Source organism: Pseudorca crassidens, chromosome 14 (assembly GCF_039906515.1).
Source record: "Pseudorca crassidens isolate mPseCra1 chromosome 14, mPseCra1.hap1, whole genome shotgun sequence".
In the NCBI taxonomy this organism is placed as follows: Eukaryota; Metazoa; Chordata; class Mammalia; order Artiodactyla; family Delphinidae; genus Pseudorca; species Pseudorca crassidens.
Window position 1 is genome coordinate 11,999,512 of NC_090309.1, and position 27,444 is coordinate 12,026,955.

The window sequence follows — 27,444 nt, forward strand, 5'->3', positions numbered from 1 at the left end:
TCATGAGAGTGCGTTCTACCACATACCACTAGCCCAGGGAAAAGATCGTAACTCAAAAACCCAGGCATGGTTTCTACTGAATGCAATCACTTTCACACCATCGTGTGTGAAAATCACTAAGTGGAACCATTTTAAGTTGGGGACTGTCTTCTCAATTAAAAGGAATCTGGGCTCCTTAGAGAAATGGCCCATTCAAGGGCCAAGGTAGGAACATACAAAACAAGCCTGGAGCACCTCTTCCAAGTTCTTAAAGCTGTCGGCAGGATTCAGTAATTTGTGGTTTTAAGACTGAGGCTCCCGTTTCTTCCCTGTCGTTCTGGGTACAGTTCTGGATACAGTTCTGGGTACACGGCCCTCTCGAAACAGGGCAGCTTACTTCAAGGCTAGTAGGGGAATCTGACGCTTCTAATCTTTGACTTCAGGAAGAGCCCAGTCTCTTCCAAGGATTCATCTGATTACTTAGGCTCCACCTGGGATCATCTCCCTTTTGATTAACTCAGAATCAACTGATTTGAGATCTTAGTTACACCAAAGGTAAAAACCACTTCATCTTTGGCATATAATGTAAGTTAACCATGGGAGTGAAGTCCATCCTACTCACAGTAATGCTCACACTCGGCAGGTTATACTAGCTGTGTTCACCGGGGACGAGGAATCTTGGGAGCCGTCTTAGAATTCTACTTCCCACAAAGGGGGTGGGAAAAAGGGAGGATACAGGGAATCACTTGTTTTCATTAAAAACCTTTTTATGTTTTCATAATTCATTAATCCAAAATAAATCCCATAACAAATTTTATTTCACAGTAAAATTTTCCCTATATACATATGTAATTTCATTTAAAAATTACATTCAACCAAATCTAAATGTCAGTAACTTAATAAGAGCCACCATTTTTAATGTACCAATAAGAAAAAATAACCTGCCAATGAAAATATGATATTCTATCAACTGTAAAGTACATCCCAATTTCAGAGATGTCGACCACAAAAATAAATATACTCGTTTCTTACTGTGTGCTGCCTGCAGGAGCCCGGAGGGTGAATACAGCCTCCGGTGAGGAGGGCGGTGAGTGGGGACCCATGGCCTTTGGATGGACAAAAGTCGCTTATCCTTGGCTCACACGCATTAGCCTGCCTTTGGCTGCAAGTAATATAAAGCCCAAATCAAAATGGCTTAAACAGTAAGGAGAATATATGATTTCATGTGCGGTAACATGAAATCTGAAGGTTGGCTATCTCCTCTCAAGAGCGGAGAATTCCATGGTTCAGTTGTTCTCACGGACCCAGCTTCTTCCCATCTCTTTTCTCTGTCATCTTCAGCTGCTTAGCTGGCTCCCCTTGAGGTCCCTAAGACAGCTGCATCAGTTCTGGGAGTCTATTTAGGCATGGCAACGTCTAACCTCTTCCCATCTATCTCAAGAGATGTTAGCTTCTCCAGAAGCACACCAGAGGACACGAATTCGTATTTAAAGCTTAAACTGGGGCTTCCCTGGTGGCGCAGTGGTTAAGAATCCGCCTGCCAATGCAGGGGACACGGGTTCGAGCCCTGGTCCGGGAAGATCCCACATGCCGCAGAGCAACTAAGCCCGTGCGCCACAACTACTGAGCCTGCGCTCTGGAGCCCGCACACGACAACGAGAAGCCCACGCACTGCAACGAAGAGTAGTACCCACTCACCACAATTAGAGAAAAAGCCCGGGCACAGCAACGAAGACCCAATACAGCCAAAACACAAACAAACAAACAACAAATAAAGCTTAAAGCAATTTTTAAGCTGGCAAGAATGGCACTCCCATTAGTTGTTGAGACCAGTGGTTTTCAATGGCCGTATGTAGAACCATCTGGGAACTACTGAAAAATCTCATGTCCACATCCCAGCCTTCCCCCCAAACTTCCCAAAATCACAATTTCTGGGAGTGGGCCCCAGGCATCAGTATTCTTTTAACCCCTCAATGGTTATGTTTATTAAAACTAGTCAGTGAACTGAGGTACCTGTGCTGGAAGTCAGGAATCCTATTAAGACAGGGAGCAGGTCATTCAATACCTCTGCGCCTGAATTCCTGACATTCTACAACTAGATCAAGTTAACACACTGGAAGACTACCTACGTGACTTACATTCTCTTACCAAATGACAAAAATTGAGTTTTGCTGTCACGTGGCTTTCAGTAACTGACTGTAAAAAAGTTATATGAAACCTGTCACAAAGAATCTTAGAAATAAGAATTCTCTCCATTCTACTCAGTGATTTCCATAATGAAGACCTACGTAAGAACCATTTTTATGAAGTATTATTAGAAGAGTTAGGCTTTGCACCCTCCCTCTTTTCTGAAAATGAGAGGTAAATAGATAACCACTTCATCCTTTTTGTTTTGGCTCCAAAAGAGATCAGAGATAAGGCTTCCCTGGTGATCCAGTGGTTAAGACTCCATGCCTCCACTGCAGGGAGCATGGGTTCAATCCCTGGTCGGGGAGCTAAGATCCTGCATGCCACGCAGTGCAGCCAAAAGAATTTTTAAAAAGATCAGAGATAAATTTAATACAGCCATGATAACCATGCTGACCAAATGACATGTAAATCCATGTACGGCTTTCCCCATTACAACTTTCTTGCTTATATTTCCTCTGGTTCAGATTTTTTTTTACCTATGGTATTATTATACTCATACTTGCTTGGAGCTGCATCAAGGGTCAGGGAGATTTACTTCATAAGAGGAAACCCAAGGGAGCAGAGAGGAGCAGAGGCCAATGGGCACTAAAGCCTCGTACGGCCGAGATGGCCAGACTTCAGAGCACTTACAGCCAGGCAGACAAACAGACCCTGATTCAAGGTACAGCACAGTGGAGGCATGACTGAAGCAGTACATTGGGAAATCTGCTCTGAGGAAAAGCTCTCTTTAGAGAATTGTAGAGTAGAAAGTGGAAATTGGAGGCTGGAGTCCAGTTAGAAAGGGCTGTAATAACCCACAGACTAGAGACCCACAGCCTGATGGCTGCTTTAGGTGCACAGGGCACATCTAAGGGAAAACGTCTCTCCCTCAACTTGATTTAACACAAGTTAAGAGATTTCACTGACACAGCGATGTCTGCCTCTTCAAAATAATGATAGTTGTAGCTATTTAAACTTCTCTGATTCTCACTCCCTCAAATCTCTGCTTGGTCTTTTAAGTTTACAGGTGAGGTGGGTACTGTCTCTTGGAATATAAGAATTACTTTTTTCTTATACATAAACTTTATGTCAGCCAATGTTAGCTTATGTACAGATTGGCCATAAAATGTACCTTCTACAATTGTGCCCTATGACAAGATCCTGAATTCCTTTACACTGTATGTGATCTTTAAAGAAGATATGAAGTATCAATTCTACAGGTAATATAACCACTCCCTTGCACAATTTCATTAACTTATTGAAGCTTCTTGTAATGAACCCTCTTAAAGCATCAACTCAGCCCCTCTCCCCTGTGACTTCCTCTGGACAATTCTAGTGCATTATCTTTCCCTCCTTCCTATCACAGCCATGGAGTGAATGTGGAAGACTGCAATGGGCGCTGAGAGATGACTCACTCTCAGCTCACATACTCCTGGTGCTAAGGGCCCAGGATCCATCATTGTTTCTTACTTTCCCAGGTCTTGTCTGATATACCTTTGCTTGAGTATAAGCAATTCCCTTTCTTGCTTTTGTGGGATTAGGTTACAACCAAAATAATTCTGACTCATATTTTCAAAAAAGACTTTGGTAAGAAGCGTCACTAACTTTGGTGGACTCTAATGTATACAGCAAGTTAGTGATGCTATTATTTTTCACAGCAATAAAACAATATTATGATAATAGTTTCAATTTCATTTTTCTAATAATAATCAGTACCACTATATAAAAGTACATATTTAGAATCTTATTATTCATGCTTGGAAATTTTTGTATTGCAATATTATATTACAAATATCACCACACTCCTAAAATTTATGTTCTACAAGTGTATAATGTGACTACAGTTTATGAACCAATGAAAAAGATAACCATTCTTAAATTTTAACAACAAAAAATTTAAGAACTCCAGGTTTAGGAATGGTACAGCAAGAGACACTGCTCCGTTTTATTTATAACAGTAGGAAATCGGAAACAACTTTTTCGTTCACCAATAGGAAACTGGTTTTAAAAGATCACAGAACCATAATTTAAGCCATAAAACAGAACTGCGAGCAAACAATAAAAATATGTTGTGAATGTATTTAATGACATGAAAAGATCTAGCTGTATATTCATTGTCTATTATCCCAATGTCTTCCCAGCGGAACACAGTAGTTTTCTCTCTTCCATCCTCACTCAGCCTAACCTTCTTCCTATTTTATTGAGAAAACGCAATCAATCAGAAGAGACTTCTGCAATATACTGCCACAACGTTTACCCACCAGCCAGCATCTCTGTCACATATGCTCCTCCCCTGTTTCAATGGCTGGAACCATCCTGGTGAAGACCAACCCTTCACTTAGACACTACATTCATCCCTCAGCGCCACCCACTGAAGAGGTGCACATCACTGTAATGACACAAGAGGGCGCTTTAAGTGAGGAATCTTGTAAACCACTCCAAATCAAGTCTTGAATAGTCTTCAACAGGCAGACACAAGCACTCTTCATCCATACAAAGCTACAGAAGAAAAGAGAAAACAAAAACACATGAGCTGGTAAAGATTTTACCAACTTAGCTACCGACTCCACCAACAACAACATGCACGGAAGAAAACTAACACAAAAATCCAAGCTGGATTAAATATCCCAGTTTAGGTATATGAAAAACAAAAAAAACAACTTGAATTGCAATTCAAAAACTAAGTCCAAAATTGAACCAAAAAAATGGAAGTAGCCATAAAAAAAGAACGAAATTGAGTTATTTGTAGTGAGGTGGATGGACCTAGGGTCTGTGGAAGTCAGAAAGAGAAAAACAAATACCGTACGCTAACACATATATATGGAATCTAAAAAAAAAAAAAGGTTCTGAAGAACCTAGCGTCAGGACAGGAATAAAGACGCAGACATACAGAGAATGGACTTGAGGACACGGGGAGGGGGAAGGGTAAGCTGGGACGAAGTGAGAGACTGGCATGGACATATATACACTACCAAATATAAAATAGCTAGCTAGTGGGAAGCACCCGCATAGCACAGGAAGATCAGCTCGGTGCTTTGTGACCGCCTGGAGGGGTGGGATAGGGAGGGAGATGCAAGAGGGGGGAGATATGGGGATATATGTACATGTATAGCTGATTCACTTTGTTATAAAACAGAAACTAACACACCATTGTAAAGCAATTATACTCCAATAAAGATTAAAAAAAAAAGTAATGAAACAAGAGTTGACTGACCCCAGAAATGACAGAAGAAACAGTAATCACATCAAAAATGAAGAGTATAATACAGACCAGATTTGAATGGAAACTTAATAAGGGTAAATGGACAAAAGTGGAAGAAGAAAAAGAATAAAAATTAGATGAAGAAAGTAAAACGAAGAGCAAAAAAAAAGAAAAACCATCACAGAGATAACATAATATACAGAGTAACTATAAATCAAACATTCTGTAATTTCAATAAATGTGAACGGATTAATTCACTTACCAAAAGAAAAAAATGGATTTCTGGCTTGGCTCACAGAGCAAAACCCAACACTATGCACTATTAAAGAAACAAACCTAAACTGACTCAGAAAAGCTAAAAATAAAATGATGGGCCAGTGAATATTAAAAGCAAGCGCAAACAAATCTCTGGCTGCAATGTAGACTCTGAAACCACAACAAGAAATTTTCTGTACTGTTACATTAAAATCTATTAATCTACATTGTAGGTTGGATGTATATTTTACACAGGCATACTTTATAATATCATGCATCATTTATTTGGAAAATATTACCTTACTAATTTATGCAGATCTTTCAAATGCTTCATTCTATAGCATTTTAAGAATCACATTCTCTAATATCATCACCAACCAATCTTACCAAAAAGTCTTTAAGTACAGGAAAGCTTTCAAGCTCACAGAGGCAGATCAAATGTTCCAAAACTGTAATTTTTGCTCAAAAACCAGAACTTTATCATCAATAACATATACTTTCAGTTGTTTTTCTTGAAGTGACAGGGTCACTCCATTCATTTGTGAAAATCTACTTGCCAAACATCCACATCTGAAAAAACCAAACAGTTTGCCCCTGAGTTTTTTTTTTTTTCTTTTTCTTTTTTTGGTTGTGTTGGGTCTTCGTTGCTGCACACTGGCTTTCTCTAGTTCTGTTGAGCGGGGACCACTCTTCGCTGTGGTGTGCAGGCTTCTCATTCCAGTGGCTTCTCTTGTTGCAGAGAACAGGCTCCAGGTGTGCTGGCTCAGGAGTTGTGGCTCGTGGGCTCTAGAGAGCAGGCTCAGTAGTTGTGGCACACGGGCTTAGTTGCTCCATGGCATGTGGGATCTTCCCAGACCAGGGATCAAACCCGTGTCCCCTGCCCTGGTAGGCGGATTCCTAACCACTGTACCACCAGGGAAGTCCCTGCCTCTGAGTTATTCTTTCAAGTAAAAGAGTATTCATGAAAAGGTGTTCAACATCACTAATTAGGGAAATGCAAATCAAACCTACAATGAGATAACCACCTTTTATACCCATTAGGTAGGCTACTGTCAAAACAACTGAAAATAACAAGTGTTGATGAGAATGGGAGAAATTGGAACCCTGTGTACTGTTGGTGGAAATGTAAAAATGGTACAGCCTCTTGGGAAACAGTATGGCGGTTCCTCAAAAAATTCAAAATAGAATTATCACATGATCCAGCAATTCTGCTTCTGGGTATATACTCAGAATTGAAAGCAAGGTTTCAAAAAGATACCTGCACATCCATGGTCACAGTAGCGTTATTCACAATAGTTAAAACATGGAAGCAACCCAAGTAACCATTGACAGATGAGTGGTTAAGCAAAATGTGGTAGATACATACAATGGAATTTTTTTTTTTTTAATTTTTTGGCTGCGCCATGCAGCATGTGGGATCTCCGTTCCCCGACCAGGAATCGAATCCGCACCCTCTGCATTGGGAGTGCAGAGTCTTAACCACTGGACCGCCAGGGAAGTCCCAATACAATGGAATATTATTCAGCCTTAAAAAGGACTGAAATTCCGAAATATGCTACAATATGGATGAACCTTGAAGATACAGGTTAAGTGAAATAAGTCAGTCACGAAAAGATAAATACTGTACGATTCCACTTACAAGAGGTACCTTGAGTAGTCAAAAATCATAAAGACAGAAAGTAGAATGGTGATTGCCAAGGGCCTGGGGAAGGGTGAAATGGGGAGTTCTTCTTTAAGGAGTATGAAGTTACAGTTTTGCAAGATGCATGGTGGCGATGGTTGCACAACAATATGCCTGTACTCAAATACCAGTGAATCATACATTTAAAAATGGTTACGATGGTAAATATGTTATGTGTATTTTACCACAATTTTTTTAAAAAAAGCATCCATCCATTCCTATCTTCTCAAGTACTTACTTTCAAATAAGGAACAAGCGTTGAATTTTGGAGGATGCCTTTTCAGCATCTACAGAAATAATCATGAAATGAAGGACTTCCATTTTGCTGTTTTTCCATGATAATCCTTGTAAAACTACATGACTTTTAAAACTATCTAAATATACTACCTTGATAAAAAATATTTAATGAAACAAACTTCGAGAATATAAATCAAATAGTACATTGAGAGAAATTTATAGGTTTAGATGTATGTATTAGAAAAGGAAACAATCAATTTTGAGGCAAAATAAGCTCAAAGAATGTAAAATGAATGCTATAAAAAGAAGAGAAATTAATGAAATGGAAGATTAATATAAAACAGAATTAACAAAAGCAAAGTTGGTTCTTTATAAAGGATAATAGAACTGTTAAACCTCCAGAAAAGTTGATCAAAAAGAATAAAAGGGGCTTCCCTGGTGGTGCAGTAGTTAAAAATCTGCCTGCCAATGCAGGGGACACAGGTTTGAGCCCTGGTTCGGGAAGATCCCACATGCTGCGGAGCAACTAAGCCTGTGCAACACAACTGCTGAACCTGCGCTCTAGAGCCTGCGAGCCACAGCTATTGAGCCCGCGTGCCACAACTACTTAAGCCCTCGTGCCTAGAGCTCATGCTCCACAACAAGAGAAGCCACTGCAATAAGAAGCCTGCACACTGCTACGAAGAGTGCCCCCTCCACCCCGCTCGCCACAACTAGAGAAAGCCCATGCACAGCAACAAAGAAACAAAGGCAGCCAAAAGTAAATAAATAAAATAAATAAATTTATAAAAAAAGTATAAAAGGCACAAATAATCAATATAAGGAATAAAAACGCAGCTATAATTTCAGATGCTACAGATATTAAGAGAATATCATGATTATGCCAAAACATTCAAAAAGTTTTAAATTAGAAAACTTTGTTTATCTCAGGAATGCAAGGGTAGCTTTACATTTCTAAACCCATAGATATAATTCGTCACATTAGCAGAATAGAAAAACTCGTGCTCATCTCAAAAGAATTCCAAAAACTCCAACATCTACATCTATTCACGATTATAAAACAAAGAAACAAAAACCTCTGAAACTTTTATCAAACTACCATTTGAAGGGAATTTCCTTAATCTGATAAAGAGTATCTACCAGAAAATCACAGCAAAGATTGCAGTCAATTGAGGAAGTATTAACAGCGGTTCCTTTAACATCTAGGACAAAAGTGTACTATCACTACTTTTATTTAAAATTGTAGGGGACTTCCCTGGTGGGTCCAGCGGTTAAGACTCCACACTTGCACTGCAGGGGGCACTGGTTCAATCCCTGGTCAGGGAACCAAGATCCTACGTGCAGTGCGGTGCAGCCAAGAAAAAACTGTACCGCCACAAAGGCTGGAGCATAAGTGTGCACTGAAGCTTTACTGATAACAGTCAAATGGCCATCAACAGATGCGTGGATAAACAAACTGAAGTATATCCATCCAAAAGAATACAATTCAGCAATAAAAAGAAATGCACTCTGCTGCACAAAAGACACAAACACAAAAGAGTATATTACAGGACTCCACTTATATGAAATTCTAGAACTGGCAAAATGAATCTTTCCTTACTGAAAGAGTACCAGTGGTTGCCTGGGACCTGATGGAGGGGAAGAATGGATTGTAAAGTGTCACATGGGGACATTTTGGGGTGCTAACTGTGGTAGTGGTTACATGGGTATGTATATGTGTTAAAATTCACTAAACTACACACTTAAAATGGGTGCAATTTATTGCATGTAAGGTATACTTTAACACAGTTGTTTTTTTTAAGATGTATGTATGTATGTATATATTTATTCATTATTTATGGCTGCGTTGGGTCTTCGCTGCTGCGCACAGGCTTTCTCTAGTTGCGGTGAGCGGGGGCTACTCTTCGTTGTGGTGCACGGGCTTCTCATTGCAGTGGCTTCTCTTGTTGTAGAGCATAGGCTATAGGCACGCAGGCTTCAGCAGTTGCGGCACATGGGCTCAGGAGTTGTGGCTCACGGGCTCTAGAGCACAGGCTCAGTAGTTGTGGCTCACGAGCTTAGTTGCTCCGCGGCATGTGGGATCTTCCTGGACCAGGGCTCAAACCCATGTCCCCTGAATCGGCAGGCGGACTCTCAACCACTGCATCACCAGGGAAGCCCCAAAATCATTTTTTTAATACAATCTTTGTTATATGTTAAATATTTATTTATTTATTTATTTTGGCTGCATTGGATCTTAGTTGCAGTACATCTTAGTTGCAGTACATCTTAGTTGCAGTACACTGAGGCATGCGGGCTTCTTAGTTGCAGCATGCATGCAGGATCTAGTTCCCCAACCAGGGATCGAACCCGGGCCCCCTCCATTGGGAGCATGGAGTCTTACCCACTGGACCACCAGGGATGTCCCCCAGAAATCAAAATCTTTGACATAGAAATCTTTTTTTGATATAAAAATCTTTTTGATACAGAAATCAAAAGGATTATAAAATACTATGGAAAATTTATACCAATAAAGTAGACAACTTTTAGATGAAATGGAAAAATTAATAAGAAGTACAAATTACCAAAACTTACTCAAGAAAAAAATAATCTGAATAAACCTATAAAAAGGAAAGACACTGAATCTGTTTGTAAAATCTTCTGTTAAAGAAAAGCTCAGGCTCAGCTGCCTTCACTGGTGAATTCTACCAAACAATTAAAGAAAAAATAATACTAATCCTTCAAAAACTCTTCCAGAAAATAAAGGAAGAAAGGACACTACTCAGCTCACCCTAGGAGACCAGTATTACCAATACCAAAGCTAGAAAAAGAGATCACAAAGAAAAAAAAGCTACACAGGAATACACATTATGAACAAAGATAGAAATCCTTAATAAAATATTAGCAAAGCAAATCCCAAAATATATAAAGTAGATTATACACCATGCCCAAGCAGATTTATCTCAAGAGCACAAGACTGGTTACATGTTCAAATATGCCATATTAATGTAGGATGTCGTATAATAGGATAAAGGGGAAAAATGGTATGAGCATCTCAACAGTGGAAAAAGCATTTGACAAAATCCAACACCCATCCATGATAAAAGCTCTCAATAAACTAGGAATAGAAGAGAGCTTCCTCAAATTAAGAGTATGCTTCAAAAACCTACAGCAAAAATTACACACAATGATGAAAGACTGAACGCTTTTGCCTAATATCAGGAAAAAGACAATGATGCCCACTCTCTCACTTCTATTCAGCGCTGTAAAGGAGTTTCTAGCCAGTGAAATCAGGCAAGAAAAAGAAATAAAAAGCACACAGATTAGAAAGGAGGAAGTAAAACTGTCTTTACTCTCAGATAACATGATCCTACATGTAGAAATTCCTAAGGGACACCCCCCCCCACACACACACACACACACACACCTACTAGAGCTAATAAGTGAGTTCAGCAAAGTCTTAGGAAACAAGATCAATAAACAAAACTTAATTCTCTCTCTAAATACAGCAAATGAATGACCGAAAAATGAAGTTTAAAAACCAATTCCATTCAACAACAGCATCAGCCAGAACAAAATCTGTAGGAATAAATTTAACAGAAAAAGTGTAAACAGTACACTTGTACAATGAAAGCTACAAAACACTGAGAGAATAAAAAATCTAAATGAATGAAGATGTTCACAGATCAGAAGACTCAATATTATTAACACGGCAATCCTCCACAGATTGAATGCAAACTCTGTCAAAATCCCAGCATAGTTTTTGGTTTTTTGTTTTCACATCTTTATTGGAGTATAATTGCTTTACAATGGTGTGTTAGTTTCTGCTTTACAACAAAGTGAATCAGTTATACATATACATATGTTCCCATATCTCTTCTCTCTTGCGTCTCCCTCACTCCCCCCCTCCCTATCCCACCTCTCTAGGTGGTCACAAACCACCTACCTAATCTCCCTGTGCCATGCGGCTGCTTCCCACTAGCTATCCACCCTACGTTTGATAGTGTATATATGTCCATCCCACTCTCTCACTTTGTCACAGCTTACCCTTCCCCCTCCCCATATCCTCACGTCCATGCTCTAGTAGGTCTGTGTCTTAATTCCTGTCTTACCCCTAGGTTCTTCATGACCATTTTTTTTTCTTAGATTCCATATATATGTGTTAGCATATGGTATTTGTTTTTCTCTTTCTGACTTACTTCACTCTGTATGACAGACTCTAGGTCCATCCACCTCACTACAAATAACTCAATTTCATTTCTTTTTATGGCTGAGTAATATTCCATTGTATATATGTGCCACATCTTCTTTATCCATTCATCTGTTGATGGACACTTAGGTTGCTTCCATGTCCTGGCTATCGTAAACAGAGCTGCAATGAACATTGTGGTACGTGACTCTTGTTGAATTATGGTTTTCTCAGGGTATATGCCCAGTAGTGGGATTGCTGGGTCATATGGTAGTTCTATTTTTAGTTTTTTAAGGAACCTCCATACTGTTCTCCATAGTGGCTGTATCAATTTACATTCCCACCAACAGTGCAAGAGTGTTCCCTTTTCTCCACACCCTCTCCAGCATTTACTGTTTCTAGATTTTTTGATGATGGCCATTCTAACCAGTGTGAGATGATATCTCATTGTAGTTTTGATTTGCATTTCTCTAATGATTAATGATGTTGAGCATTCTTTCATGTGTTCGTTGGCAATCTGTTTATCTTCTTTGGAGAAATATCTATTTAGGTGTTCTGCCCATTTTTGGATGGGGTTGTTTTTTTGTTATTGAGCTGCATGAGCTGCTTGTAAATTTTGGAGATTAATCCTTTGTCAGCTGCTTCATTTGCAAATATTTTCTCCATTCTGAGGGTTGTCTTTTGGTCTTGTTTATGGTTTCCTTTGCTGTGCAAAAGCTTTGAAGTTTCATTAGGTCCCATTTGTTTATTTTTGTTTCTATTTCCATTTTTCTAGGAGGTGGATCAAAAAGGATCTTGCTGTGATTTATGTCATAGAGTGTTCTGCCTATGTTTTCCTCTAAGAGTCTGATGGTTTCTGGCCTTACATTTAGGTCTTTAATCCATTTTGAGTTTACTTTTGTGTATGGTGTTAGGGAGTGTTCTAATTTCATACTTTTACATGTACCTGTCCAGTTTTCCCAGCACCGCTTACTGAAAAGGCAGTCTTTTCTCCACTGTATATTCTTGCCTCCTTTATCAAAGATAAGGTGACCATATGTGCGTGGGTTTATCTCTGGGCTTTCTATCCTGTTCCATTGATCTATATTTCTGTTTTTGTGCCAGTACCATAGTGTCTTGATTACTATAGTTTTGTAGTATAGTCTGAAGTCAGGGAGTCTGATTCCTCCAGCTCTGTTTTTTTCTCTCAAGATTGCTTTGGCTATTCGGGGTCTTTTGTGTTTCCATACAAATTGTGAATTTTTTTGTTCTAGTTCTGTGAAAAATGCCATTGGTAGTTTGATAGGGATTGCATTGAATCTGTAGATTGCTTTGGGTAGTAGAGTCATTTTCACAATGTTGATTCTTCCAATCCAAGAACATGGTATATCTCTCCATCTATTTATATCATCTTTAATTTCTTTCATCAGTGTCTTATAATTTTCTGCATACAGGTCTTTCGTCTCCTTAGGTAGGTTTATTCCTAGATATTTTATTCTTTTTGTTGCAATGGTAAATGGGAGTGTTTTCTTGATTTCACTTTCAGATTTTTTCATCATTAGTGTATAAGAATGCCAGAGATGTCTGTGCATTAATTTTGTATCCTGCTGCTTTACCAAATTCATTGATTAGCTCTAGTAGTTTTCTGGTAGCATCTTTAGGATTCTCTATGTATAGTATCATGTTATCTGCAAACAGTAACAGCTTTACTTCTTCTTTTCCAATTTGGATTCCTTTTATTTCTTTTTCTTCTCTGATTGCTGTGGCTAAAACTTCCAAAACTATGTTGAATAAGAGTGGTGAGAGTGGGCAACCTTGTCTTGTTCCTGATCTTAGTGGAAATGGTTTCAGTTTTTCACCATTAAGGACAATGTTGGCTGTGGGTTTGTCATATATGGCCTTTATTATGTTGAGGCCTCTATGCCTATTTCTGCAGGGTTTTTATCATAAATGGGTGTTGAATTTTGTTGAAAGCTTTCTCTCCATCTATTGAGATGATCATATGGTTTTTCTCCTTTAATTTGTTAATATGGTGTATCACGTTGATTGATTTGCATATATTGAAGAATCCTTGCATTCCTGGAATAAACCCCACTTGATCATGGTGTATGATCCTTTTAATGTCCAGCATACGTTTTTTGCAGAAATTTACAAGCTGATCCTAAAATTTATATGGAAAAGCAAAATACAGGATAGCCAAAACAATCTTGGAAAAGAAGAACAAAACTAGACAGCCTGCAATTCCTTATTTCAAAACTTAGTACAGTCACTCCTCCATATCTGCAGCTTCCGCATCCACAGATTCAATCAACTGTGGATCAAAAATATTTGGGAAAAGGAATTCCAGAAAGTTCCAAAAAGCATAACTTGAACTTGCCATGCGTCAGCAACTATCTGCACAGCATTTACACTGTATTAGGTATTATAAGTCATCTAGAGATGATTTAAAGCATACAAGAGAATGTCCTTAGGTTATTTGCAAATATGCCATTTTATATAAGGGACTTGAGCATCCATGGATTTTAGTATTTGTGGGATCCTGCAACCAATTCCCCTTGGATACCAAAGAACAAATATAAAGTTATAGTGATCAAGACAGTGACAGTATATAAGGATAAACATTATAGATCAAGAGAACACAACTGAGAGCCCAGAAATAAATCCTTACATTTAGTTCAACTGATTTTTGACAAAGATGCCAAGGCAACTCAGTGGGGAAACGGTAGTTTTTTTAAATGCTTGCTGGAACAATTGGGTATCTATATGCAAAACAAAAATTTGGATCCTAACTCACACCATTCCCAAAAATTAACTCAAAATGAATCACAGACATAAATATAAGAGCTAAAACTATTAAAACAAATTTAGAACATAAAAGTGAATCTTGTGACCTTGGATTAGACAAAGAATTTTTAGATGAAACACCAAAAGCATGATCCATGATGGAAAAAAACTGATAGTGTACTACAACAAAATGAAAACGTTCATGCTTCAATAGACACTCTTTTTAAAAGGCAAGCACAAATTGGGACAAAAAGACAAAGCCACAGATTGAGACAAAATATTTGCAAATTATATATCTGATAAAGGATTTGTATCCAACATATATAAAGAACTCTTACAACTCAATAATAAGCTTACAACCCAATTAAAAAATGGGCAAAGATCTGAATCCACCAACAGCACATGAAAAGATGCTCAACACCATTAGCCATTAGAGAAATGCAAATTACAACTACAATGAGATTCCAGCTCACCCCTAACAGAAAAGCTATAATCAAAACAGCTGACAATAACAAGCATTGGTGAGGATGTGAAGAAACTAAAATCTTCCTACAATGCTGTCTGGAATGTAAAATGATGCAGCCACTTTGTAAAACAATGTGGCAGTTCTTAAAAAGTTAAACATGTATTTACTGTCGGACCCAGAAATTCCACTAAAGTAGTAACCTACTCAAGATAAATAAAAATGTATGTCTGCAAAGCTAATAACAAGCTCATCCTGATTTTTCCGCCTACCAATACTTCCTTGATGCAACCTAAGGTTTTCTGTGATCTCAAGTAGTCACCTCTTGATCCCATGACCTAGAAATAAGTCATCCCTGCTTGAGGAAAAAGTACTTCAAAATAACACAGGTCCAAACCTACCCTGAACTGACAACCACCCACCAGCACCAAAAAGTTTCACAAAACCGACCTGTTCCTAATTGTACCACCAAAAGGGAAAAAAGTCCTTAGATGAGAAGTTCCTCAAGAGAATATTCATTTACGCATTTGGTACCTTCGTAACATTGCTTTTGTGTGCTATCTCCAAGGCGTATTTTGACAATATATTTAGAATTCTCATTTTCAAAAAAAAAAAAAAGTATGTCCACAACACAAAGATTCATACACAAATGCTCACAGCAGAATTATTCATAATAACTAAAAATTGGAAATAACACAAATATCAATTGTTGAAAGGATTAAAAAAAGTGGTACATCCATACAATGGAATAATGGAGCAATTATTTTTTTAAAAAATCACTGATATATGCTAAAGTATTGATGAATCTCAAAACCATTATACTACATGAAAAGAGCCAGAAGCAAAAGACCACATGCTGGGGCTTCCCTGGTGGCGCAGTGGTTGAGAATCCACCTGCCAAGGCAGGGGACACAGGTTCGAGCCCTGGTCTGGGAAGATCCCACTTGCCGCAGAGCAACTAAGCCCGTGTGCCACAACCACTGAAGCCCACACACCTAGAGACCATGCTCCGCAACAAGAGAAGCCACTGCAACGAGAAGCCCACGCACCTCAACTATAGAGAGCCTACGCGCAGCAAAGAAGACCCAACTCAGCCAAAAATAAAAAAACAAAACAAAAACAAAAAAAGACCACATGTTGAAATTTATATGAAATACCCAGAAAAGGCAAATCTAGAAAATTCATTAGTGGGATTGGGAAGTGACCGCAAATGGGTAAAAGGAATCTTTTGGGGGTGTCAAAAACCTTCTAAAACTAGATTTTGTGATGCTATGCAACTCTGTAAATTTACCAAATAATATTGAATTATACACTTACAACAAGTGATATATAAATCATACCTCAACAAAGCTGTTTTTTAAAAAACTAACAAAGTAAAAGGGTCCAAAACAGTCAAGGTGCTCCTAAAGAACAACATTAGAAAAATTATCAAACTATATCAAAATCCAACAAAGCTCCAGTAATTAAGGCAGTAGAGTACTAGAGCAAAAGACAAAAGGAACAGAACAGAGACCCCAGAAATAGACCTCTGTTTGAAGGAAACTCGATATATACCAGAGGGGGCATTACAAATCAGTGGGGAAAGGGCAGTCTTTTCATTTGAATGGTTCTGGGAGATTGGTTATCCATATGGGGTAAAAAAAGAAAATCAAGTCCCTATAGCACACTGTTTAAAAAAAAAAAAAATCAATTAGTCTTAATTCTTCCCTTTTCCCTATACCCACAGCTACCCTCTTTTTCGTGTAATTAAAAAATTTTTTTATTGAGGTATAATTGACATATAACATTATACTGGCTTTATGTGTACAACATAATAACTCAGTATTTGTATAGATTGAGAAATGATTGCTACAGTAAGTCTAGTTACCACCTAACACCATACATACTTAACTTTTAGGATTTACTCTCTCAGCAACTTTCAAGTATGCTCTACAACATTACTGACTATAGTCACCATGCCGTACACTACAGCCCCATGACCTATTTATTTTATTGCTGGAAGTCTGTACCTCTTGACCCCTTTCTTCACCTGTTTCACCCACTGCCCAATCCCCATCCCCTCTGGTAACCACCACTCTGTTCTCTGAATCTATGATTTTGGTTTGGTTTTATTTGTCCATTTGTTTTGTTTTTTAGACATAAGTGAAATCGTAACGGTATATTTCTTTCTCTGACTTATTCTGCTTAGCATAATTCCCTCAAGGTCCCTTCAGAAAAATTTTCATGTAATTTAGCAACTCCTCCCACATGGAAAGTACAGAAAGTGGAGTATACTTTCCTACACCCTAACTTTGGGCTTGCCTATGTGACTTACTTTGGTCAATGGGTTGTAAGTAAACATGATGTGATACAAACAGGGCCTTGCCCTCTTGTCCTTCTGCCAATGCCATGAGAAAAACATGCCCCAGCTAGCCCCTTGGTCCCAGGAGGAGAGTGAGACAAATGTGGGGCAGAACCATCCCAGTGGTTCTGCTTTATGAAGCACAACCAACCCAGCCAGAGCCAGCCTGTATCAGCCTACTCCCAGCCAATCTGCAGATGCATGGAAAAAGAAATGTTTACTTTAAATGCTACTGAGAGTCTTGTGGTTGGTTTTAAACACCATTATTGTGACAACTGTTAACTGATAGAATTTCCAAAGGATTAAAATATAAATGTAAAAAGCAAAACTCCAAAAACCTAAAAAAAATTAAAGTACTTTACAGCCTCATGATAGGGAAGGATTTCTTGAGTAAGACGCAAAACACAAAACCTACCATAAAGAAAAAGATCGCCAAAACAAGTAATTCTGCTCACTGAAACGCCTTTAAAAAAGTGAAAAGACAGCCCACAAAATGGGAGAAGACTTGTCACACATACGTCACAAACAATTTGTATATAAAAATCAATTTATAAAGGACAATCAGCCCAACAGAAGCATAGGCAAAAGACATTAATGGCATTTCCCTGGAGATGAAGCTCAAAAGCCAGTAAGCTTAAGAAAAAATGCTGAACTTTATGAAAATACAGCCATGTGGCACCATTTTTACACCCACTAAATTGGTCCAAAAATTTAAAGTCGTGACAATATAAAGCATTAGTGAGTGGGGAGCAACAGAAATTCTTTTACACAGTTGATGGCAATAAAAACTGTTATAAGTACTTCAGAAAAGATTGGTATTATCTTAAGTTTTAAGATGATACAACAATTCTATTCCTTGGTACACTCAGGACAACTCACCCACATTTTCATCAGAAGACATGTGAAACAGTTATTTATAATAACAGTTTATATTTTAAAAATTGAAAATAACCTCAATGTCCGTCAATAGTAGAATGACTAAATAATTTGTAACATATTCATAGAATAAATGCTATACAAGAGTAAAAATGAATGACAGCTGCATGCATATACGTGAATGAATCTTACAAGCCCAATGCTGAATGAAAACAGCAAGTCACCAAGAAGTATAGAATGTGATACTGTTTAATATCCAAACTCAAGCAAAACTAAATATAATATTTGGTGAATCATACACATTTGGTAAATTTACAAAGAAACAAAACAGAAGAATAAAAACACAAAAAGACAGTGACAAATCCAGAAAGGGAAGCAGGTCCATGGAGATCCACATATATATCTATTTATATGTATCAAATATTTTATAAGTTTTTAGTGGGGTAGGAGAGAGAAAAAGACTTCTATTTGAGAAAATGTAAAAAGGCCTATGTCCTCATGCCAATTTCTAGAGACATTTCAGAGGGGGAAAAAAGTGTTAAATCATTAATTTTACCTTTTTTATGTATTTTACTTTCATGACGACTTCTTTTCAGGATCCAAAGCCTAGTATGGGGGAAAAAAAAATCACGCAATCATTTTTACGCATTAAATTCAGGTACATCATCATACTCTTATAATTTTCTAAAGATTCCAATAATATTCATCCTAATAATTATCTAATAATATTTACTATAAGTGGAACTGGAAAATGACTTTTACATTTATCATTTTTTCCACATACATTCATGCTAATGAACAACCAAATATTTGGTATAATTTCTAATTCCAGGGTAACCCTTCATATTTCACAACCAAAAATATCCAGAAACAAGGACCTTTGACTTTCTAATATTTGCAATATAGTCAAGGGAACTTCTGCCGCAAGATGGAATGGTTTGGTTTTAAAAGAATCTTTTATTTTCACTTATATTTCAGTTTAATTTTGAAGAAACTAGCTCCAATTAACACATGGGAAATGAAAGAACATAAACGACTATTATTTTTCAATTATCTTTTTTTACACCTGAAAGAATATTTGAAGAAAACTTTGAAATAACTACTTAAGTATGTTTTGATGTAACCCTAAAATATTTATCAACTGATGATCCTTAACTTTCCTTCTAAGAGTATAACAGGAGTACTATTTCTCCTATTTGCTTTGTTTTCCTCTGGTTAACTTAGCTACTAAGGTTGCTAACTACACTGAAGGTTTTAAGAACATTCCAATTTACACCAGCAGTAAGTATAAGTTTTCCTTTAAGCTACAAGGAAAAATATACAAATGAATTTTCTAAACTGAAGTAAATCCTTAGATTATCAGTCCTAATACAACCCACATGCTACCCTATGAGGCACTCTCCTTAAGAAACTGTGAGCGTCTTTTCAAATTCCACCCTTAGTTCAAAAGTATTCTTTAAAAAAGAAAAACAGGGCCTTCCCTGGGGGCGCAGTGGTTACGAATCTGCCTGCCAATGCAGGGGACACGGGTTCAAGCCCTGGTCCGGGAGGATCCCACATGCCGCGGAGCAACTAGGCCCATGCGCCACAACTACTGAGCCTGCGCTCCAGAGCCCGCAAGCCACAACTACTGAGCCCACGTGCCACAACTACTGAAGCCTGTGTGCCTAGAGCCTGTGCTCCACAATAGGAGAGGCCACTGCAATGAGAGGCCTGCGCACCGCAACGAAGAGTGGCCCCCGCTCACCGCAACTAGAGAAAGCCCGTGCACAGCAACGAAGACCCAACACGGCCAAAAATAAAATTAAAAATAAAAAAAATTAAAAAAAAAAAGAGAGAAAGAAAAATTAAAATTGTACTTACTTTAGCCAACAGTTCTCGTGTTTCAGCAGTCAGGGGAGCATGTGAAAACTTGCAATGTTCTCCCTGATAACATTTTGCTCCTGTATGGTAAAACTTGCAAGGATATTCATGTTAACCCAAATGTTAAGGAAAAGAACAACTGTAATCCAACTAAAATAATTTGTTATTAATTTAGTAACTTTATTTTTCCTACGTAAAGTTCTTTTCTACTAGTAGAAACAAATTCTCTATTTAAAATATGAGACAGTAAATTGTTAACTGGGGTATAAGAAAAATCTAATTTTAGGATGATTATAAAGTTTATTGGCTATCACAGGACACTTTTTTCCTTCATATCCATTCTTAAAATAAACTACAGGTATATTTCACCAATATAAGAGAGGGATGTGTATTTTAAATACTTTGAGAAATGGGATTATTTTTAAAGCATTCTTTTGCGGTGGGGGGATTAAAGTCAATGACAATGATATGTCTTACAAATCTGGATCCTTCATATATTAGGCTTGTATAAAATAGGAACAATTTATACAGCTTCGATATTGTTTTCTAGGAAAAATTTCTCAAGTTAGAATTTGCGATTCCTTGTATTGAATGACTGAAGGAAAACAACTTTTGTGTTGATCAAAGGTCCAATTACCCTAAAATGTTTATGTTTGTATTTTTACAACACGTCTAGACCATTTACACTGAAGAGTTAGGGTTATTCTTCAAATTAACGGACAATATACAATTGTCTATACAATACTGAATGTGCAGAAAACGAGTACTCCCAAACTGTGCAATTCCTGCCTCTTTTATGAAGTAGATTACATGAATATAGATTCAATTAGTGGATGTCACAGCAGAAATTCAGAGAAGTTTTTCTGGATAGGTCTGAATAGGTCTCATGAAGCTGTTACACTACCCAGGTTGAGAGGATGTGCATTTGAGAGAATTTCTAAAGACTCTTGCTTGGGGGAAAAAGAAAAAAAATCTGTGTACAATTTAATCACTTCAATACTGAGTTGAGCTTGGATGATGTAATTTTGCCATGGCTAAAACACTTGGTTTCACTCAAAATTTTACATTCATGTAAATGTTTATGAAAAGTAAAGTTACTGTACCTTGTGATAAAGGATATTATGCAAATACAGGCAGTTTTCACCTCTGGTACAATATCCTTGTACATAAAACTTACACATTTCCTTTTTCTTCTCTATCTCTGCAGCATGATCAAATTTACATTGGTCTCCCTGGGCCAAAAGAAGGGACAAGGAAAAACCATTATTCCTCATAGTTAAGTCATTATAATTCCTACTTAACTTAATGATTCTAGAAGAAAACAAAGTCTTAGAAGCAGTACAGTCTAATTCTTAACGAGCTATCATAACCACATCACATATATATATCTGCTTAAAAATCTGTCAAGTCCTTAATATTTTTAACACAAAGCATTTAAAAAAAATTATCTACTCTCCTAAACATAAAAGAATATTTCAGTAAAATTTCCTAATTGAAACTTTCCCAGAACGAAACGGTTCTAAAATTGTACAGGTATGCTTTTGGAGTGTCTAATGGAAAGAGGAGTTGGTTTTAATACATTTTTGCTATATCTTACATTTTAGTATATTTTTGCTTACACATTTTTTATACCTTAATACACTTCCTTTCAAGAAAATATTTACAAATTTGTTTTCCCTGGCGTTGCACCGTATGTTGGTTGATGAATCCCTGACTCATTCTCACAGGCTGCTGCTTCTCTTTAGGTTTACCATCCTTTGAAAACAAAAACAAAAAACTAAATGTGAGAAATAAAAAATTAAATATTTTATTCCATTGTATAAAAAAATGTGTTCTTTAAATTAATTATTTCTTTATTTATTTTTGGCTGCATTGGGTCTTCGTTGCTGTGTGCAGGCTTTCTCTAGTTGCGTCGAGCGGGGGCTACTCTCTATTGCGGTGCGCGGGATTCTCACTGCAGTGGCTTCTCTTGTTGTGCAGCACGGGCCCTAGGCACACGGGCTTCAGTAGTTGTGGTTCACAGGCTCTAGAGTGCAGGCTCAGTAGTTGTGGTGCATGGGCTTAGTTGCTCCACAGCATATGGGATCTTCCCAGACCAGGGATCAAACCTGTGTCCCCTGCATTGGCAGGCAGATTCTTATCCACTGCGCCACCAGGGAAGGCCGTACAAAATCATTTTAAACCACCTTTAACAACATTAAAAGGTAACTCTTCTGAATTGGCCTGCAGGTAAGATGTGGACTTTTGTACATCAGTTGAAAAAAATTAATGTTTTGTCAGTTTCAACAGCATTCCATCACTGAACATTATAAATATTTTATTGTACCTTGCCCTCGTTTTAAAAAATTCATTTAAAAATTTTAGAAGGAAAGTACCACTACTTCTGATTAAAAAGTGAAGTCTAAGAACAAGGCTCTTTAGAACAATGGGGACAAACCTCAAAATCATAAGGTAAAGCAAAAGTAGTGTGATCTTTCATTTCAGTGAGATGCTCACTACATGTGAGCTGAGTGTACTGACGAGCTCAAATTAACAAACATAATTAGAAATATACCCTCAAAAATGGCAATAAAGGTATGAAAACAAAAGGGGAATTTCATTTTACGTCTTTAGAAACATAAATCACTTTTAGTGTGTTAACTTGTGGTACAACTTACAGCTTCTATGTACCATATACCCACATACAGTCTTAGGAATTCAGTAAGTACAAAGAAGGGAGCTGGCTGTATATTTATGTGATCTGCTTTGCAGTAATGTCAGACTTCCACTTAGCACCATCAAAATTATGTGTCTAATAAACGTCAGTTTTAACTCTGGGTTTTATTTTGATTATGTTATTAAATTCTAACATATATGTTTACATTTGTTCCTCATGTAGCAGGGCTGTCAGCTTTGGCTGAATAATCATTTGAGTCAATCTAAACCAAACGAAAGGGGGGACTTTGCTTGTGGTCCAGTGGTTAAGACTCCATGCACCCAGTGCAGGGGGCCCAGGTTGTCAGGGAACTAGATCCCACATGCCGCAACTAAAGATCCCGCATGAATCAACTAAGACCTGGCGCAGCCAAATAAATAAATAAATATGTAAATAAATATATATTTTAAAAAAAAACAAAGGAAAGGGAAACTGCCCTGGCCCTTGTAACTACAGGCAGTTACCTAAACCCTAGGGCTTCGGATTCCTCCTTTGTAAAACAGATTTTATATAAATACATTTTAATCTATAATATTTGGTATTTCTAATAGTTTACCACCCTCAACTCTTGCCTCCTGAACCAAGCCTAACAACAAAAAGGTGGCCATCCAGCTTAGAAGCCCTCAGAAAAGCAGAGTCCAGAGGACTCACTTATTGTTCTACCGTGATTACATCTGCAGACCAAGGAAGAGGAACTTCTACAAAGCAAAATCAAAATTCCAGGAGGGTAGGGAGTGTCTGATAAGGTCAAAGCTCAAAAATATTCATTTTTAATTTCCAGAGGGAGTCAAAAACCAACAGACCAGAGACTTTAAGAGTAGAAACTCTGTAAGACTCTGTGGCCTTTGGAATGTCCTCATGGCTATCTTATATTCTCCCTGCCTCCCATATCTGTTTTTGCACAGCCCTCAGAAATCAGGGGGCTTGTGTGCGTGTATACAGGGGCAACAGGTACGACACTAAGGCCTGAGTGGGCGCTGGCAGGTAACGAGTGTGAGGGAAGGCCACCCAACAGTGAGAAAGAAGAACCCACGGAGCCCACTGGAGGTAAGAGGAGATCCCATTGGGGTGCAAGATAAAAATCCAAGGGCAGGCAGTGCCCTCCGACAGACAGGCATATATTCTCATACCTGTTCCTGTGAGCCACTCTTCCTCAGGGAAGCGTTTGATCCTTTGTCTCCAGTGCCAGGCCATTTTCGCTTCATTTTCTTCTGTTTACCATTCTTGCGAACAGCTTTAAGGTTTTTATTTTTATTTTTTTGTTTAACAGCTAAAAGCAAGAAAGTTATTTTTTTGTTTAACAGCTAAAAGCAAGAAAGTTCAGTTTAAAGGTGATATAAAAGTCCAATAGCAGTTTACTCTTAAGAAGTATATTCTCTAACAATCCAGGAAAACTTCTCCACTGCTCAAAGCGTAATAACTAGGATGATGCGGACCTGTCTTTCTAGAAGCTCTTGGATTAATATACTGTGGATCCCAAATTAACTCTTTCTGAAAATATGTAAGGTATTATTGGGGAAAAAAACAAGATAATTCACGAAATCAATCTTGCTAGCCATCAGCCAGATCCTTCCGAAGTGTTCAGAGTACAGTGGATCTAAGTAGGAACTGCTATAGCACTGTAACAGTAAAACCTTCAAATGTTTTAAATGACCTCATATATGGCTGTCAGATTACTCCCTGAAAACATTTTATATATTAAGTTTATCTATAGATCCATTTTAAATAGAAGAACATTTAAAGAGGGAAAAAAAATAAAATGAGAAGGTTAAGAATTTCATTTACAATTGTCATTTATTCTCCTATCTGTGGCTTAATTTCATTTTAGTCATCTAAAAGAATATATTTCTGAGTTTAGTCGGACACACTACCATCCCAGACATTAATTAAACCCATTCTTCTTTAGAGGACAGCAAACAGGTATTTCCTGTCCTTCACACATGCTGAGGCCAGGGATTTAGCATTCTCCCTTTCAAAGTAGTCACGTCCCTTGAAAACCCTCCTGCACTCTCCGTTCCTCCCGCAAACTAAGCATTTGTACACCAAGTGACCAGCTCACATTTGGTGTAAAGATCCAGGAAAACGTGATCTTATCATGAGATAAAATGCAAGCGAACCCCTCCCCCCATCCATATGTGGACAAATGTGACTGCTTCTATAGATAACTTTAAATGATAAAATAACTGGACTCTTCCCTTTACCTTTCTGGGTATCCTTTGCTCCCTCTTTCTTCACAGATTCTTCAGGAAGCGATAAGGATTGAGCAGCATTTGCCATCTCTTTAGCTTGTATATATTGTTGAAGCTCTTTAGCAAAATTATCTTCTGATTCCTGACTGCAGATATCATTATCACTATATACATCATAGTCCTTACTTCTTGATTTTCTACGTTGCAAATTCTTCCGTGATGTAGAGTTTCCAAAGTGCCTAAACTAAGTGAAAATTACATTTTCAATTTTTAAAACCTAGCATGATTCAAAACAATCTGGTTATAAAGAAGAAGCAAAGACTGGCCATGATCATTGTTGAGGTTGGGAGATGGGTACATAGGGGTTTCATATGCTATTCTTTCCGTTCTTATGTATATGAAATTTTCCAGAATTAAAAAAAAAAAACTATCCTTAAAGATGGTTTGAGGGAAGAGTCTGAATTTGTATACTGTACTTTACTGAATTGAAAGACTAAAGCCCCGGGCGGTGGGATGAATTGGAAGATTGGGATTGACATACATACACTAATCTGTGTAAAATAGATAACTAATGAGAACCTGCTGTATAGCACAGGGGACTCCACTTCGCTGTACGGTAGAAACTAACACAACGTTGTAAAACAACTATACCCCAATAAAAGAAAAAAAGAAAAGAAAAAAGAAAGACTAAAGCCCTATGTCTTAATTATTTGATATAAAGGAACTACAGAATTATAGTTCACATTTTATTTCTCCCTTTGCATGGACTATACTTTTAAACGGTTTAACTCAATAGATCGTCATTTCATAAAAGAACAAGTACACTGTAATGGCCCAATTGAAAATCCGCTATACTAAGTAAGATACATCACACATACCAAAGCCTATTTTTTCCCTATAACTCACAGCACTGGTGGCATAGGATGTGGCAACAATGATGAGAAGAAAGAATTGCCCCATTCTCTGTAATTAAGTTAATTTTACTTTCAGAAATAGTCTTCTAACTCTGTTGTTGGAGCTGCCCCAAGGTGACAGCTACAAACACAGGCATCCACTGGAACAGGAACTCAGGTATGGCAGCTGACCCTGAAGCAGCCCGAGGTGATCAAAGCAGACAACTTAAAGCACTTTGCATATAAAAATTTCCAAGTACTGGTTACAGAGGCATCTATACCTGGTGACACAGGTGTATCAATCTGTATAATTACAACCAGTACATTTCAATTAAAAAGTTTATTTTTAAAAAGCCCAACTGCCAAAGGGCTCCTATTCTGATCTCAGGAAGAGATGATATGTCTGTCATTAAATTGGCCAATTACCCCGCTCCAGAGCTTTTGGGCCTGGTCTCATCTACCCTCACATAACTGAGGAAAGCAGCAAAGGAGAATCACAAAATATACTAGGCGGTCCAGTTTAATGGTTTACCTTTGATGTTTAACTTCCAAGCTAGAAGTTGTACCACTGGAGGGTTGACTATGGCCTAGAAAATGAATTTGCCCCCTGCTTGAAGAATCCGAACAAGCTGAGAAGGTTGCCTAACCTGACAAGGGCTTCACTGTACATCTTATTTTCATTACACCAGACAAGACTACCAACCAATCCAATCTTCAAGCCTCCAAGTTTCTCATCTCTGAGTCCTCAAGAAAAGAGCACCCTTTTCTAACATACCAACTTGTAAACAGCTTTGGGTTAGGGGTTAGGCCTGGACTCCTGCTTTTATAAATAACGTTTTGCTGGAACAGTCACGCTCATTCATTCATTAATCTATGGCTGCTTAGCTGTGACAGAGACGATATGGCTCACAAAGTCAAAAAGATGCACTTATCTGGTCCTTTATGAAAACGTTGGCTGACTCCTGTGATAATTATTATGTTTACCTTGGTTTTGGCCTTTAATTTTATTTAGTAGGCACAGGGAGAACCAAAAAATCATTCAATATGCAACAGTTCACAATAAGTTTAGCTCAATCAAACATGAGATTCTATTCAGTGCATCTGAATCAAAATATTACAAGGATCCAAATGGGTGATTATGTGTTCCCCCTCCCCCGCACAAGATGTGGGGGCCTGCAGTACTGAAGCAGACCCCTTTTACTACAAGTAGTAACAAAACTGACTTATTTGTATTAAACGAAGAGATGAGATGACTTGGCAACATTATAAAACGAGGACAATCATCAACTATGTTGTTTTACTATAGAGAAGTATTCCTAATTGATATGATTCTTTTCAGAGGGCACCGAAATACACAATATACAAATGATTGCTTAAATACTTTTCTTCATGCAGCTAACTATAAACTCATTGCTTCGATGTCTGTTGTTCTCTATATAATTTGGAAAGTATAAGAACACGATATTACAACTTTTTTATGTTTTATAAAGGAGTCTACATAAAGTATTTTTCTTCTTTTTTAAGTAAAAGATTTTCTTGCATTTGATTCAGGATGGTATATAGAACTCGTATGGCCTCCTGAAATTCCCCAGAAATAAAAGTATAGAAATATAAAAATTAATAGTCCTAAAATAGTGTGTGTATAGGAGACAGGGAATGAAGTACACTCA

General features: G+C 37.7%; 1 protein-coding gene across 4 annotated transcripts in view; it reads right to left on the reverse strand.

Annotated features, from left to right (window-relative positions):
* Positions 1–4,213: 4,213 nt before the first annotated feature.
* Positions 4,214–27,444, reverse strand: part of ZC3H8 (zinc finger CCCH-type containing 8) — a 34,204-nt gene continuing 10,973 nt past the window's right edge. The window contains exons 2-8 of one of the 4 annotated variants that reach the window (XM_067704387.1): positions 24,894–25,120; positions 23,823–23,962; positions 21,630–21,752; positions 21,116–21,229; positions 19,998–20,105; positions 18,691–18,740; positions 4,214–4,647 (exon numbers count right to left, since the gene is read on the reverse strand). In XM_067704387.1, coding sequence (XP_067560488.1) covers positions 18,711–18,740; positions 19,998–20,105; positions 21,116–21,229; positions 21,630–21,752; positions 23,823–23,962; positions 24,894–25,120 — 742 coding nt within the window. In that variant the 3' untranslated portion in view covers positions 4,214–4,647; positions 18,691–18,710. Of the gene's footprint in view, positions 4,648–18,690; positions 18,741–19,997; positions 20,106–21,115; positions 21,230–21,629; positions 21,753–23,822; positions 23,963–24,887; positions 25,126–27,444 lie in introns of all 4 variants that reach the window. The other 3 variants (XM_067704386.1, XM_067704385.1, XM_067704384.1) reach the window with 3 other exon arrangements.